Source organism: Oryx dammah, unplaced genomic scaffold, assembly GCF_014754425.2.
Source record: "Oryx dammah isolate SB20612 unplaced genomic scaffold, SCBI_Odam_1.1 HiC_scaffold_25, whole genome shotgun sequence".
In the NCBI taxonomy this organism is placed as follows: domain Eukaryota; kingdom Metazoa; phylum Chordata; class Mammalia; order Artiodactyla; family Bovidae; genus Oryx; species Oryx dammah.
In genome coordinates, this window is record NW_024070209.1 from 104769264 (window position 1) to 104785868 (window position 16605).

At 61.1% G+C, this 16605-nt stretch overlaps 1 protein-coding gene and 1 long non-coding RNA gene across 2 annotated transcripts; one reads left to right on the top strand and one right to left on the bottom strand.

Moving 5' to 3' along the window:
• Positions 1-375: 375 nt before the first annotated feature.
• Positions 376-12625, bottom strand: MAN1B1 (mannosidase alpha class 1B member 1). The gene is made up of 14 exons (XM_040225748.1): positions 12397-12625; positions 11718-11826; positions 10915-11030; positions 9117-9271; positions 8740-8888; positions 8210-8283; positions 7561-7804; positions 6732-6880; positions 6172-6360; positions 3085-3275; positions 2348-2468; positions 1720-1917; positions 1512-1643; positions 376-894 (listed from the first exon to the last, which is right to left on the bottom strand). Exons 1-14 carry the CDS (start codon positions 12502-12504, stop codon positions 691-693), a joined length of 2139 nt encoding a protein of 712 aa, XP_040081682.1. The 5' UTR covers positions 12505-12625; the 3' UTR covers positions 376-690.
• Positions 12626-12890: 265 nt separating this feature from the next.
• LOC120852216 lies at positions 12891-15936 on the top strand. Its single transcript, XR_005718502.1, has 2 exons — positions 12891-13420; positions 15480-15936. It is a non-coding gene; the product is annotated as an uncharacterized LOC120852216 (long non-coding RNA).
• Positions 15937-16605: the final 669 nt, after the last annotated feature.

The following is a 16605-nucleotide window of genomic DNA, read 5'->3' on the forward strand; positions in this document are numbered from 1 at the left end:
GTCCATCTGTTGGGCTGGGAGCCGGTGAACATGCCTCCCAGCCTTGCCCAGCCCTGTAAAGGCAGGGGCAGATCCCTGAGTCCAACGTGTAAACACCACAGCCAGCCAGGAGCCCGAAATCCCATGAGGTCAGGACGCCCTGAGCCCCTGGGTCAGGCGTGTTCACAGGCTGTGACCCTGAGGCTGGGCTGTACTGGGCTGTGCCCAAGACCGTCTCTGATCACATCACGGGCTCTGGGCCAAAGTGGCCTGGGGTGACCAGACGCCCAGGACCCCGAGGAGGCCCTCTCAGGGCAGCAGGAGAGTGTTCAGGCTTTAGGAATGTAGTCATTTGATTTGATTTTCTAGGAAGAAGGAAGAAACTCGCTGAGTGGACACGATTCCCCAGAATCACACCGCCCATTTATTCCTACGTGTTCCAAACGATGATCCAACAGGAACCAGGCGAGGAACACAGAATCCACGGCCGAGCACCGGACGCCCAGGGGCCACCCCGGGCAGCCACGAGGCCCCGAGACATCCTGGCCCTGTGGCCCGCCGGCCTCTGTCACCAGCCCGGCCCGGAGCACGTGCCGCCAGCTGGGGGGACACCGCACAGCCAAGGTCAGGGCCCGGGTCTCGCCAACAGGCATCCTCACAGACAGCACGTATCGGCCTCCTGGGCAGCGCCTACTCGTGAGCCATCCCGCCCTAGGAGGGGGCCCAGATGGGCAGGGGGTGAGCCTCTGTGTTGAACACGTAGGTGTCCAGGCTCAGCAGGTCAGGATCGTCGGAGAAGAGCAGATACAGGTATTTGAGCGTCTCCCCCAGAAAGAAGCTCTCCATCTTGTCCCTGGGCTGGGGGTGGCGGGGGTCCTGGACATTGCTGATGGAAGAATAGCCACCCGAGGGGACCTGCTCGAGAGGCGAGGCCGCAAGTCACGATGCTGGCTCAGCCCTCTGGAGGGCTGCCAGCCAGAGGCGGCCCCCCGGGGCACCGGCCCACCCCAGAACACACGGCTCCCCAGGGCAGGGTCTGGGGCGGGGACGACACCAAAGCCCACGGGGGGAATGGCCCCCTGGAGGTCAGCCACGATTTCCTTCAGAGACCAGATGCCAAGCGCTACCTCCAAAACCTGCACAGGCCTCACGAAGGCCCCAAGGCCACCCGAGGGGTGTAGAGTCCACCTCAGGGGCCACAGGGCGAAGGTCAAGTCTCAGCCCTGCCAGGGTGGGCAGTGGGCCCTGGGCATAGCAGGGGGTGGTGCCGGTTGTGGCCCCTGGGCTGGGGAGTAGCGGCCCAGAGGTCACTCACCCGCTGGGTGCAAACACGCTGCCCAGGCCACACGGAGGACCCAGCAGAGACACGCTCGGCGCGCCTCGGGCCCCTGCAGGGACCCTCCCGACACAGCTGTCCCCAGACAGGACAGATGGACGCCCCGACCCCCTGGGCCCTCACAGCAGGGCAGGGCCTCCCTGTGCGGCCCCTGAGAGGTGACAGGGAGGCCCTGGGGACCCGGCGGGGGGCTCACCCGCGTGTAGGTGTTGAAGCTCTGCAGGATCTCCCAGCCCCAGTCCTGGTACTTGCGGTCGCCCGTGAGGCGGTACAGGTAGAACAGGCTCTCCACGGTCTCGGGGCGCAGCAGGTTGTGTCTGTCGGCCGCCTGGGGGGGCACGTGGGCTCAGGAGGTGCCTCCTGGCGTGCCCATCTGGCCCAGCCCTGGGCGCAGCCTAGCTCACCTTGACCTGAACGTCCTTCACGGCCTTCGTGTGGTGCAGGTTGAAGTGTGCGATCTCGGGGCTCAGCCCCGTCTCCATCTGACGGTACATCTGGTAGCAGGTGTCCATGAGTGCCCGGGCCAACTCCATGTGCTCAGCAGGCAGGCCGTGGTGGGCACCCAGAGCCAGTGTCCCCGGCAGGAAGCACACCAGGTGGTCCTGAAACCACAGGGTCCCCTCATCGGCGGGTCCAGCGTCGTCAGGCCTCGGACAGGGGACTGACCTGCAGGCCAAGCACCTGGGGCCCCACGCGGGCAGGGGAGCAGCTTCTGGAAGGGCCACCTCAAAGGCTGACGGGGCCCTGGCTGCAGGAGAGCAGGAGGGGGTTCCCCGAGAGCGTGGGGAGAGAGACTCCGCAGGGCAGGGGCCTGGAGGAGCCGGGGGCTCTGGGGTGGGGCCCGGCTCCCCACGGACCTCCGCTCCTGCTGCTCTCACGGGACACCCACATCCACCCGGGACCGCCCACGCTCCACGGCCAGGACCACGAGGCTCCCCCGGTCGTCCCCACTCAGAGCCACCAGACACCAAGCACAGAGGCTGGGTCCTCAGCTGCCTTGAGGCCGGATCGGGGAAACACGCTCCCCCTCACCATCTTGGCGCTGAAGCGGCCGTGGTTGAGCTCCCCGACGAAGGTCAGCTTCCTGGGCTCGGATCTAGCGAGCAGGTGCTTCCTGATCCCGTCCACGGCTTCCAGGTAGTCTTCCAGCAGCCTGTGCAGACCAGCGGGGCCTGTGTGCGCTAGCCAGGCGGGCGCACAGCCCTCAGGTCCACAAACAGGGCGTGACCCCGAGCTCCTGTCCCCTGGGATCTATGACGCCCGGCCCTGCCAGCCCCTTGGGGGTCAGCCTCTTGGGCCTCTGGGCCGCCCCCACCCCAGTGAGGCCAGTGCCTCCCAGCCAGCCCCAAGGGGCCGCTGGAGACCAGCCTCGGCCAGCCTGATTCATCCCGAACCCGCCTGCGGGCTCCCCAGTCAGAGACACTTCCTGGGCCACCGTCACCCCCAGGCTTGAGGCTTGAGAGGGTCCCAGCGCCCCACTGGGGTTTATCTCTATTTTGTAACTGGACGAGGAGCGACCAGGCTGCTCCCTGGGAACGTGTGAGTTTTCAGTGTCAAAGCGCTAAGCACCAGGAGGCCCACATGGCCCTGGCCGCCTCTCGCTGGAGCCGATGCCCAAGCAGCCCCAACGCCAAGGAAGACCCCTGTCTGCCCACGCCGGCGGCCGGCCCTTGCTCTGCATACAGGATGAACAGAAACACCCTTCCCCACAGAGGGTCCCACCACCCCGAGCCCAGGGGCCGCCCCGAAGGCAGAGAAACAGGCCTCACTGCCTCTCCTTCTTCCCGCCCTGGATCCACTGCTTCAGCAGGTACTCGTAGTAGCTGTCGGCCCTGGCGCCCAGGGTGAACACGCCCAGGTGGGTGAAGCTGCCGCTGTTGGTGTTGATGAACATGGGCACCAGCCCGTCCAGCTTCCCGTGGAGGGCATGCACGTGTCTCGTGACCTCCTCTGCGGCCTCCTGGGGCAGACGGTGGGGGTGGTGAGCGGGTGGGCTGGGCAGAGGGGCTGCCCTCTGACTCAGCGCCTGGACAGCCAACCGCGAGGCTGAACTCATCCCCGAGACACTTCCCAGCCTCCGCCTGGGACAGAGGCCACAGCTGTGGGGCTGGGACCCCCTCTTGAGGACTGCTGAGTGCTCCCACTTCCTGCAGGGCTGGCAGGCACATCTGTTTCCCAGCCCAAGGTTGCTACTCATGATGACAACTGCCCCAAAGTCCCGAGCCACCGGGGAACGCCTATTCCCTCTTCTAGCCCCATCCTGCCTGGGCTCCTGTCTCGCCGGAGCAGCATGTGCGCCTGTCCCCAAGGCTCTGTGCACGCTTCCTCACAGTCGTCCGGACCCAGCAGTTACACACCCATCGGTGTGCACACTTCCCTGGCGTGAGCTGCTTTACTCCTCTGCGATCTCGCAACCACCAAGACATGGCAATATGTGTGTCTGCAAGTGACCCTTATGAGCAAGTGGCTCATTTCCCGCGGAACTGCCCTTGGGTGTGTGGGAACCTCACGTGAACGGTGTGTGTTCTTCTCCATCATCAGCAGGGGTTCCCTGGCCTAAGGCGGCGCCTGACAGGCCACACTTCATCCAGGGATTGGAAGACAACATCCAATCCACAGGCAGCAGAACAGAGACCGACTCCTTGAAAATGAAAATCTCTTGTACATCTAAGGACACCATCCACACTGGAAACATGCAAAGTACAGATGAGAGAAATATGGGTGTGCCACAGACCTGATTCAGGATGACTGTCCAGAATGCACAGAGAATCCCTACAACTCAAGAACCAAAAACCCAAACAAGCTGATTCACGTGAGGGCAAAGGATTTTCATAGACATCTTGCCAAAGAAGACATACAAATAAGCATAGGAAAAAATGTTTAACATCATTGATCACTAATGAAATGGAAATAGATACCATAAGAATCAGATGTCACCTCACACTCACCTCCATGGCTACTACCAAAACCAATCCAAACAACCAAAAAACCCCAGTAAACAAGTGTGGCCAGGATGTGTAGAAAGTGAAACACTCGTGCACTGCTGGTGGAAATCCAGAGGGGGACAACCGCTCGGGATAGTGGCGTGGCGTTTCCTCGAAAACACTGAACATGGAGTGACCTCACGCTCTCGTAACTTCAGTTCTAGGGATGCTGTCTAACCGAACGTTAGCACAGCTGTGTTCAGAACTGCGTCATTCCCTGTAACCACAGTGTGGAAGCAAAGCAGTGTCCACTGATGGATGAATGGAAAAGCAAAGTGTGGGCCATCCGTGTAATGGAATATTATTCAGTCTCCAAAAGGAAAGAAATTGTGATGTTACTCTGCGGATGAACCCCGTGGACACCACACTGCATGAAACGAGCCAGACTCACAAGGAGAGACGCTGTATGACTCCACCCGTGTGACAGACCTTGAACAGGACACTTCATGGAGACAGAGAATGGAAGGAAGTGAGTCGCTATGTAATGCGCGCCGAGCTCCAGCTCGTCAGAGGGGAGAGTTCTGGAGATCTGCTTCACAGCTGTGTGAACAGATTGAGCACTTATGGACTGGATGCTTCAAGATGGTTTTATGATGGCGAATTTTACATTACGTGATTTTCTTATCACAATAAGAAAAGAAAGAGGCAAAATTTTAAAGCATGAAAGTATTTTTCATGGGGACAGGAAGTAGACGGTAGTGTCCAGACCTGGGAGAGTAGGGAGCTGCTCTCTAGCTGAGGGCAGGGGGTCAGACTGGGGGGGTGACGGTGAGGATAGCTACACAATGGTCTGAGCGTGCTCGACGCCGCGAACTGTGCCGAGGGCGGTCACTGTGCTGTGCTCTCTGCTGTGTGTTTTCAAAGGAAGTGATGACAGGCAGAGGACCTTCAGATTTGATACTCACTTTACATTCATTTTAATAATACATATTGATATGGATAAAATATAGAAGAAAAAAGACGCAAGGGCAGATGCTGTGGGTCTGAATTCCCCATCTCCCACTACCTCTGATCTTGTATAAGTAACCAGCACCCTTCCTGCCTCGGTTTCTCCAGTTTCAACTGGGAAGGGCTACGGTGATTGCAGCAGGAACTACATAAGCTGAAGCCTCTCACTATGCCAAGCCGCTCTGGAAGGCAGAGCAGGGTGGAAAATGAAGGTGCACAGGACTAGGGTGGGTGGGCCCCTCAGCACCCACTCAGGTGCTGTCTGTCCTCTGGGCTCAGATGCCAGGGCCCCCGGATCATTTGAGGAGGCATCTGGGCACCAAGGAAGCCTGTAGTGAATAGAAGCTCACAGCCTTGCAGACTGCTATGACTATAGTAATGCCTGACACGCTTGAGGCCTTTTTCCAGTCCAGGTCTTCAAATTAGGACTTTTTCCCTGGGAGGAAGACTCAGCGGTTACTGCCCTGCCCCCCATGCAGGAGCCATGCCGGCACACCGCTCCAGCTGCCCAGCCGAGACACTTGTGTGCAGGGCCCAGTCTGGATGCCAAAATGGGACGACACCACCTACGCTGACCTGACTACAAAACCCAGAGCTCCAACACACCCCGTGGCGCTCAGCCACGACACGGCAGGCGGCCCTCAGCACTGCAGGAGGGCCCAGGACAACAGCAAGTGGACACCAGGCCATGCTGACGCGGCAGGACAAGCCGTCAGCTGTCGGGGCCCTGCGGGGCGGGCAGAGGACTCAGCCTCCAGTCAAGGCCTCTCCCGTCTGCGCCTCTGGCGTCACCAGAAAATGCTGTTCTGCAGGAGAACATGGGACAGGACCCACAACCACGCAGACCTGCAGTCACCTCCACGAGCCAGAGACGGCCCCGCAGAAAACCCACAGTCCTCAGCCGGGGGCAGAGCCCCTCCATACCTGAAACGTCTTATCCCCCGTGAGACGAGAGAGCTCTCGGAACTCCAGCTGAATGCTTGTCACCTCAGCCACCGTGCTATCAGAGGTCCACTGGGGTGGGTGAGCAGCTCCAGTGCCAATGTTTACAAAGGAGTATGGAATCTTAGAGGGTGTTCGGAAGGCAGGCATCAACCGATTTCCAAAATCCTCCTGATACACAACACAGCAGTGAGTCAACAATTCCTGCTGTTCAGCGGCCTTGTCTCCATGACACGATGGTAAGCCCAACACCCGTTTTCATCAAATTCAGTGGACAGACCCGAGCAGGCTGGCTTCACGCGACCCAACCCTGGCCAGCTACAAAACCGAGCTGGACTCAATTAGTTCAGAATGACCTCACAGGCAGGCAGCAGGCTGGCCCAATGCTGCTTCAGCCACCCACGTGCTCCGAAACAGACTCAAGAGCGGGAGACAGAACTGGAAACAAACGCCCGCCACAGCCCAGTCCCGCGAGAAAAGCTCTGACTGCTGAGACCCCAGTCCCCCCAGGGTGCGAGCAGATCCGACGCCGGGACACTCACAGCCTTCTTCAGGAAGAGGACGTCCCCAGACAGGTGGAAGGCGCTCAGAAGCCCCCCCAGGATCCGGATGGTGCTCTCAAACAGGTTGACGTCCACATCTTTCTGAAACAATAACCTCTTGGACACCCAATTCCTGGCTTCTTGAAATTCTGCCACGTGGAACAGCAGAGGCACAGGGATAAATTAACAGGCCAGCCTTTCCCTGGCCGCGCCCTCGGGGCTGTGCAAATCCCTGCAGGGTTCCAACATCACCTCCTCAAGCAAGAGGGGGGCCCAGGAGTCCTCCAACCACACAGAATACCCAGGGCCGGCGTGCAGCTGGGGGAAGGCCGTGCAGCGTGAGCACAAGTGCTCGACGTCAAGGCCACGCTACAGAGAAGCACGAGAGACTGAGTGGCTGGAGGCCTGCGGTGCAAGTATTAGACGGAACAGGGCCGTGAGCGCGCCAGTTCAGAGACACCTGGGGACACGTCACCCGTCTCACCCTATCTGCACCGACAAGGACCCAGGGCGACTCAGGGCGCGGCCGGCCACTGCGTCGGATCCCGTGTCGTCTCCCACCACAGGGCCCTCCTGACCGCAACGGAAACGCGGCTGCAAGCACCCCGGGGCGCCACCCTCCAGCACGCTCGGCACTCTGCAGGAGGCGCGGGGCGCACGACGTGTGGGGACAGAGAACCGCCTGCGGCCAGCACAGCCACACTGGCAGCCAGGACAGGGGAAGCACAGCCCGGCAGGACGCGGCGTGGGGTCGCCTCCCAGACCCGGCTCACTCGGGCCCGAGGGTCACGTGCGGCGAGCTCGAGCCCACCGCGGGGACAGCAGGTACCTTTCTTTAGCCCCAGAATCCACATGGTGTCCAGGGCGTCGATCAGCGTGAGGCCGAGGCCGAACCACTCGCTGAAGGACCTGGTCAGGGGCTTCAGCTCGTCGTGGCCCCAGGCGAACTTGCGGTATCCAGCCCACGCGTGGAGGAAGGCGTCTACCACAGCCTTCTGGCGCGCGTTCTGGGAGGCTGGGAGGAGGAAAGCAGGGCGTGGGCACCCAGACAGACCTGCCTTGTGGCCCCACAGCTAGTGAGCCTGCCCTGGGGGCACCTTAGGCTGCAGTGAAGGCCCAGGCTGGTCAGCCTCCACCAGGTCCCAGCAGGGACCAGCCGCCAGGAAAGAGCGAAGGAGCGAAAGCAGGGGGACCAGGACGCCTGGGTGTGCAGCCTGGTGTGGGGACATCAACGTGGTGACCCCGACAAGACGGTCTCGTCTGCTGGGGCCTGCGTCTACCGTCAGTGGAGGGAGCTTCCGAGGAGGAGCAAACAGAGCCGACACCTCGAGGCTGATCAGACGCCTCCCGGGGCTCGGAGCACATCAGAGGTGGGCTACTACACAAGGGCCACCAGCGTCCACGCTGCACCACACACGGGCTCAGTGTGGGTGAGGCCGGCCGCTGTCCACACCACGGCGCAGTCGTCCATCGCTAACCTGGCCTGTGTCCCTCAGGGCCGTGGCCACAAGACCCCTTCCTGGCTCCCTGGTTCTCCTGGGGGCCTCCAGAGCTGGAAGCAGAGGGTCCCAGCCAGGGCGCAGACGCAGTTCTCTGGTCCATGGAATGGGCACAGGACAGACCGCCACCTCAACGGGGAGCTGAGGAGCACAGTGTGCAGGCTGCGTGGGGCTCACTGAGCCCCGCCGCCCACAGGCCCTTCACCTCTCGCACCGGAGCCTGAGGGCCCTGCATGTCTGCCCAGAGCCATCGGCCTGGGGGCGGTCCCCGAAGGACAGAGGTGCACAGCTCCACCCAGGCCTGTCACCGGGACACGGGCGGAGAGGCCAGCCCCCTGCAGCTGCACTGGACCCGGGGGGACAGCCGCGGAGGGGCCGGAGGTCGTCACCAAGGCTCTGAAGAGTGCCTGACCCCAAAGATCCCCGGTGCCATGCTCCGAGGGAAGGCAGGAGCTGCACGGCTACCCCAACTCTCCAGTATGCCCAACGCGGCGCCCGTCAGAACGAACGCCAGCTGAGGCCCAGAGGGCACAGGCAGCCCTTACCTCGATGGGCCCGAATCCTCAGGGCCTGCTGCCGAAAAGGCCAGCCGGAGAACTCTGCCTTCTTGAGAGGGTGTCTGGGGCCCTGTTCCGGCTTGGTCCCTGCTCCCCTCCACGTGGAGGAAGAGAATCAAACTCAGAGCAGAGGCGGATTGTCAGCCTCCCACTCTACACGGGGGACCTCAAGTGAGCAGTCCCCGACCCTGCTCCCCACGGGCACAGTCTGTGACGGAGGAAAGCTGTCCTTAGGTGTCAGGCTGGTTCTCTTTATTTTTCAGGGGATAAATCACCAAAAGAGGCCTCTGGGTTTCCCATGATCAGACCATCTCTGACACTCCCGGTACCTGAGGCCGTCTCTCTGCGCCTCTGCTCCCCAGCCAGCCTCTCCCACCACCTCTGCCCTCCTCTGGGCCTGGTCCTGCCTCCTCTCCTGGGGGTCTCCATCGGGCGCTCTAATCTGCAGGTTGGGGGGTCCTCGTCGGAAATGCCTTTGGGGCTTCTGGACAGAGACAAGAGTCACTCGTACAATGGTTCCATCCCGCTTCCAGGACGCACCCTGTCCCCAGTCAGACCTGGAGCCACACAGGAGCGCTGTGGACCGGCTGAGCAGTTGCAGTTTCCTAGAGGAAATGATTTCCGCTTTTCACACGCTGCGCAGCTTTGGGAGGAGCCCCTTTCTCGTCAGCTCCTGGCTCTGACTCGGATGGAGGCTCTGCCTATGGGCGAGTGTAGCCCTGGAGAGTTAAGCCCCTGGCCAGAGCGTGTCTGGGAGTCAGACCCTAAGGGTAGCAGGGCAGGGCTAAACCACCCCGTCCCCGTCGACGGAGCCACAGAGAACACTGCCCAGGCCCGCGCCCGGGCCTCCCACCTCAGCCTCGGAAGGCTGCGGCAGAGGCAGCCGCTCGGTGACAAAGCGCTGTGGGAGGCCGCACTCGTCCTGGCTCCAGCCCCCCGACAGCAGCTGTGACAGCAACCCCTCCAGCTCCCAAGGACACAGGCTCGTGAATGGAAAAGCCTCTGGCTGCAGCACCCATGGGCACCTTGGCGGAGGATCCGTGAAGCCACCCCCTTCCAAGATCCAAACCCCACAGAGCCGGGCCCCTGGGTCACGAGAGTAGGTGCGGCCGAAGCAAAGCTCCATGGATGAAGCAGGTCTCGGGGACGAGTGTCGGCATCGGACCCAGAGAGGAGGGGCCAGCGGCCTCGGGATGCACAGGGGCCCCAAGACTCGCTCCACAGGAGACGTGGATGTTCACGCCTTCATTTCCAGGCCCCTCCTGGACACCAGAGTCCAGGTCATGGGTGCTGAGGTGTGGGAACGTGTCTCTCGGAGGAGAGACAGCCACGTTCTGCTGTCGCACGACCGTGAAGTCAGCACACCAGAGAGCGGCCACAGAAGCGGCAGGAGGAGCGCTCTTGGCTCTAAAGGGAGAAACCGGCCCTCTCACACACAGACCCTGCAGAGACGGGGTGGGAGCAGGCCGCCTGTGGGGCGTGAGGCCGGCATCAGTCCCAGAGCCTCTCCCTGGGGGCGCCTGGGCCCACTTGGACACCCGAGCCCGCGGGAGCGTGTCCCTGGCACCGGGCACCCTGGGCTCTCGGAGGCCGGCCGCTCTCCTTGGGGGGGGGACCCGCCCTGGCTCTGGGTGACCCCTCGCCCTCGTCTCCACGTGCTCCCCGCCCCAGCTCGCCCCCCGCACGGCTCGGGGCCCCCCAGGACACGGCTTCACCCCTGCCCCGCCCTTTCTGGACGGCAGGCACCACACGCCTGCCGACTCCCACGCCTCCCTGCTGCCCCACTGTGAGGCGGAGGCCCCAGCACCTGCGTCTGGGCAGGTCCAGAGTGGAGCCGCCGCCTGACCGCCCCCGGCCAGTAGCTCCCAGAGAAAAGGCACGGTCTCTCTCACCTCCCAAGGACCCGGAGCGCCAGACAGGCAAAGGGGACGGAGGACAGAATGGCCCTCCTCCGCTCTCCGCGTCTCCTCCGTCCCACCAGCCCAGAGCAAGGAGGCTCAGGTTCAAACCTCAGACGCACGGCAGGAAGCAGAGTTCTTCCCAGCCCTCTCAAACAGCCCATGCTGTGCTCAAGCGCTTCTGGCCTGGACCCCACTCACGACTCCACCCTCAGTTTACTCCAAGTACCTGAGGTGACAGCCCCGCCACGGCCTCTGGGTTCTCAGCTGCTTTCTGAGGAGCTGGCAAGACGGGAGGATTTGCTGGTCTCATCTGCCATGCTGCCGCCGACCTGCTGTCCACTGCTAAACAGGAGACTCTGTTTTATCTCAAATACGCCTCAAGGCCCAGAGGAGAGTCAAAGGGCGCTGGAAACAGCCCCTACACAGCCAGCCCTCCTGGAAAGGCTGGGACAGGCCGGGACCTCCGAAAAGGGCAGGTCAAGGGACGCCAGAGTGGCCACAGGGACGCCAGCCTGGCCCATAGCTCCTGCCAGCTTCTGTCTTTATCCCCACCCACAACCCAAACACTTGGCCTTTATCTTTTCCACTTCAAGGAGGGCCCACGGTGGCACACGGGCCATTCACGGGAGTGACCCGAGGGGGCTCTGCAGCCTTCCTCTCCAAGGAGCCGCGAGCAGAACCCAGGAGGGAGCTGCCCTCCTCCTGGCACCTGCGCTTCCTTCCCAGCACTGCAGTGCACGCCAGGAAGTGCCTGCAGCACAGTGCGTGCAGACCCCGCGTGCACCCTCGGACCTGGATCTCAGTGTGCGACGGCGGGGACCACAGGCCGCTTCTCACAGCAGACGTCTGGGAAACAGTCACACACCGCAGATTAACAGCCACCGTATAGCGGGGGCCTGGGGACATTCTAGGCTCCTCCTCATCTGACTTCCTGCCAAGGCGCTGAAGTCTAGGCTTCCTGCTGCTGCCAGATCGCTGTGCCACCCCTTAGTCAGCCCTCAGGACGCCCGAGGACCATGCAGCTGGTACCTGTCCACTCGTCGGCCACGTGGACATAGGACAAGAGGCCGAAGAGCATCAGGACCACCAGCAGGAAGAGGACCACCGTCCGCTGTAACCTCGACAGCTGCTTCCATTTCTGAGGGACAGACAATGACCATTTTACTGAAAGGAGCACAGCGAGCGATCTCTCCTGCCGTGTCAGACTCCGGGAGGATGAGGAGCGATTCCCGAGGCGGCGTGGGGCTCTGCTGCTTCTGAACCGGGCACGTTTCCTCCAAGCGGGGGCCGCAGGCCGGAGCGGTACTGCAGCCGACACCCCGCACCGGCTTCGTGGGTGCTACTGGCTGGTAGCGTCCCAGTCTACCGTGCTTGGAACCCCATGGACTGTAGCCCGCCAGGCGCCTGTGTCCATGCGATTTCCCGGCGAGCACACTGGAGCGGGGAGACCGCTCCTCCTCCAGGGGGTCTCGCCGACCCAGGATCGCACTCGCGTCTCCTCTCGACAGGCGGGTCCTTTACCGCCGCGCCACCTGCGGTCGCAGCTGGAGAAAGGAGCCCGCGCGGAGCCCGTCTGTGCCCACAGCGGGCGGCCGAGAGGGACCCGCAGCCGTCCTCGCCTGGGCCCCGCGAGGCCGGCCGCAGTCGCGCCCGCTCCCCATCCCCAGGCCGGGGAAGCGCCGACCCGGCCGCCCGGCCCGCCCCTCACCCGCCAGCAGGAGCGACGCCTCAGGCCCTGGCCGCCATCGTGGCTCCGGCCGGGGCTCAGCGTCACCGAGATGAAGTCCCGACGCGCCGGCGCCGGCGGCGGGCGCATGGCGGCCGCGGGGGCCCGAAGGGCCGCGCCCTCCGGCGGCGTCAGGAAGCCCAGCTGCGAGCCGGGCTGAGAGACCAGCCGGCCCGAGTCGGGTGTCCGGCCATAGCGGCGCCGGCAACTCCCCGCCCATCGCGCCGCGCCGCCAATGCGCCTCCGCCGCGCCTCCGAGGCCCCACTGCGCCTGCGTGCGGCGCCGCGGCTCCGCTGAAGGCGGGCTCGGGTCCCGCGGCCCTGCGTCCGCTCGTACGTGGTGACGTCACGCCCACACGGCCGCGCCTGCGCGCCTCTTACCGCCGCGGCTGCCCGGCGCTGGGGCGGGCCTGCTGAGGCCTCGGGGCAGCTGAGCGGTCCTGCGCCGTCGCGCGCCCCCCCCCCACCCGCCCGGGGCCTGTGGGCATCGAGGATCAGCCAGGGCCTCTCACGGCAGTGCTGACCGCGGGCAGGTGTCCCCTGCTCCACCGCGTCAGCCGGGAGCCCCTGAGCTGCGGACCCCAGGGCTGGACCCTGCCTCACCCCCACCCCCACCGGGTGGATTTGACCCAGTTGGTGCCCGGCCCGGCTGGGTGGGCGGGATGACGCGGGGCCCGCTACGGAGTTAGAAGCCCGGGGGTTTTCATCCATCGCACCTGTCAACAGTAAAAGTAGCCAGCTGTTTGATCAGCAAAATGAGTTTATTCGGGCATGGCAAAGGGTTTGCAGTTAAGAAGGTGCAACCGTAGCAAATAGTAGCCATATCGAGACCAAGGAGAGGAATATTACTTTTGTTTGTGTTTTCCAAGATCTGGCGGCCTAAGTATCGATGCTGAGTTTGATCAAATGCTGTTTTTTCATGGAGACTTTATGTCCCTGTAAAACCGAACAGTTTGAACAGATTGGTGATGGCTTCCTGTGAAGAGGTTTGAGAAGAGCAGAATTAGTAAGTCGTCCCAACGCTGTAATAGTGTGGAGCCTGCAGGAAACCTTGGATCGTCCAAATCGGCCTTTAAGTCTTGTGAAAGGAAGGAATTTCAGTGAAACCTCGGGGCATCCATGTGCGGGCGCGTTTTTGTCCTTCCCAAGTGGAATCTGAGAGGTCTTGGCTAGCCTTATCAGCTGGAATGCAGGCACACCTCGTTTTAGCGTACTTGCCCTTATGACGCTTTGTGCATACTGTGTCTTTCAAATTGAAGGCTTGTGGCGACCCTGCATTGAGCAAGCTTATGGGCACCGTTTCTCCAACAGCATTTGCTCACTTCTGTCTCTGTCACGTTTGGCAATTCTTGCCACTTTTCAGACATTTTTGTCACTATTATATGTGTTACGGCGGTCTGTGGTCAGTGATTTCTGATGTTACTTTTAAAATGTTATAACTTGTTAACGGTGAGCAGTTTTTTGCAATAAATATTTTTTAATGAAGCACATACATTGTTTTTTAGACACAGTGCTTTTGCATGCTTAATAAACTACAGAAGAGTATAAAGAACCTTTATACACACTGGTACCAAAAGGTTCACGTGACTTGCTTTGTTGTGAGATTCCTTGTTTTGCAATGGTCCTGAATGAGACCCAGTGTTCCTGAAGGTGTACCTGTGCTAAAGAATGCCCAACATAGCTACAGTGAAAATTGTTGCTCTCAGCAGGAGTGCTTGTAGAGGGTGAGGACTAAGAGCAAGAGGGTTCTGAGGGGCAGCAGCATTGATCAAGGCCTGCAGGTCCTGGACAGACCTCCAGCCTGAGCCACTGGGCTTTCTCACAGGTTCCGTTTAGCAGTGTGCATGGGGTGGGGAGGCCCTGAGCCCTGGAACCCTGTCACAGGCGTTAAACCTGGAGGTGCTTCTCTGCTTAAGGGTGTTGGTTCGTTCTGGGGGGAGGATTCGGGGGACTTAAGTTTGAGTCTTGACAGGAAGAGCACTGTGGCTCTTGTCAATATCAGGCGGAGATGTTGCCCCTAAGGAGGGTGGTGAAGTGAAGTCGCTCAGTCATGTCCGGCTCTTTGCGACCCAGTGGGCTGAAGCCTACCAGGCTCCTCCGTCCCTGGGATTCTCCAGGCAGGAATACTGGAGTGGGTTGCCATTTCCTTCTCCAGGAGATCTTCCTACCAAGGGATCGAACCTGGGTCTCCCGTATTGCAGGCACACGCTTTACCATCTGAGCCACCAGGGAAGGAGGGTGGTAGCCGATTCAATAGGAACAAATAGGTCAGTGTCTCTAGAAACAGCTCCAGGACTGTGAGACAAAGCAAAGCAAAGGCAGTGAACAGTCAATTCACTTTGTTGCCTATTCTGATTGTTACTGTGAGTTCTTAGAATTCTTTCCCCTTTTGGGAGAAAGAAATTCCAGCGTGGTATTTTCTAGGATATCTTGGCCTGATGAATAGAGGTGGAAGAATTGAGGAGAGGGAGTGGTGGGTATCTCGGGGGGCTTAAGCAAAAAGCAACAGGTTCAGAGACACGTTGAGGTTCATCAGGGACCACCACCATTTGGACCACTTTAGTTTTCCAAGACGGGCCACTTTACCACAGTTGAGCTGAGTGTGGTAAGAGATTCATTCCCAAACTGGAAACTTGTTTTTCTGAGTTGATGATGAACGGAGTTTGGAAAGAGCCTCGTCACTGGGGGCTAGGAGGGCGCTGGAAAGGCTGATTAGAGCCTGAAGGCACTTGAAGTACTTAAGCTTGCCACAATCTCTTTCCTGGCTTTTTGCAACACTAGCAGAAACTAAAAGCGTTTTGTTTAGGGACCATTATTCGCTGGAGTTGAGGTTAAGGATTTGAGAGGTCTCTCTTGGTTGAAGGCTAAATTAGCTAAATCTGGAGTAGACACGGTTTCCTTTGAAAGGATCCCAGGCCTTTGAACTAAAAGGGAAGGATCTCCTTTCAGCCAATTAATGAGGGAGCCTCAGTGAGTCTGCTATGAAACCAGACTCAGGTCCACTTGCCCACACACTATAGTCAGTCTCCTGATACCAGCTCAGCCTGTGGCTCTCGTTTCCGCAGGGCCAGCAGGCTGCAGCCCCTGGACAGACGCTGACCCGGGACAGCCAGTGCCGCTCCTGCCACACTCGCTGGTCAGACAGCGCGCTCGCCAGGCTGGGCTGGATCACAGCACCTTGTGTTGACTGGAAATCCCTGCATTCTGGGAAAACTGAGTTTGTCCATCTTCCAAAACTCAGTTGCTTCAATTCGCAGCTGTCTGGGCGAGAGATGATGGGGGCACGTGGCTCTAAGGAAGCAGGAGGGAGGTGCTTGTAGCCATGGGACCCCCGGCCCACAGGGAGCCTCACCCGGGAGAGAGGACTCGTCACAACCAGGGTCTCCTGGTCACGGCGTCCTCGCATCGCAGGAGGACAGACGTTGCAGGAGATGGCGAGGTGTACCCGGGGCCTCTCTGCGCTGAGCGAAACCTCACGTGAAGGTGTAATTATTTGAAAATAAAAAGGTTTTGTGAAAGCAAGCTGTTTTAATAGTTTACCCAACAAACTTGACTTGGCAGTGAGGAGCCCCTGGGCCGGGGAAGGACCCTCAACCTCGGCCTCCTCCTCGGTGACCCTCCTCTGCCCCAGGCCCTCTGCTCACCTGTGGAGCAGCTGGGAGAAGGCAAGTAAGGCACACGTTAGGACTGACGGCAGAGCCTGGATGGAGGCACAGCCGTCCTCCGGGCCCTGGGCCTGGCCCTGACCCCGCCGTCACACCCGGGGAGGAAGGCATGGACGAGCCACTGGGCCACTCCAAGCCCCTGGGAGGCTCACTGCCACTGAAGCCCCTGGGACAGCACCCTTCCTGGGGGAGTCGGCCGCACGTGGGCTGGAGCAGCAGGGAGGGGCGGGGCGGGCCTGGCCGAGCTGCAGGCCGCACTTAGGACGCTCTTCACAGGAGGAGGGGACAGGCGCCCTGTGCTGCTCTCCAGGCGGGAAGCGGGCAGGGCCGGAGCAGCCAAGCCCGTGGAAAGAGACCAGAGGCAGCCGGCTTCTCCCCACCTTGACCAGGCTGAGGGTGTGCAGTGAGGGGCTGTGCCCACCCCTCCCTGGGGGGGCTAAGGAGCGCGGGCACTGTTGTCAGAAGCTCCCTGTAGGCTTGGGGCGGTGGTGGGGGCGCCCTCCACGGGTCCCACTGTTTTATGGGG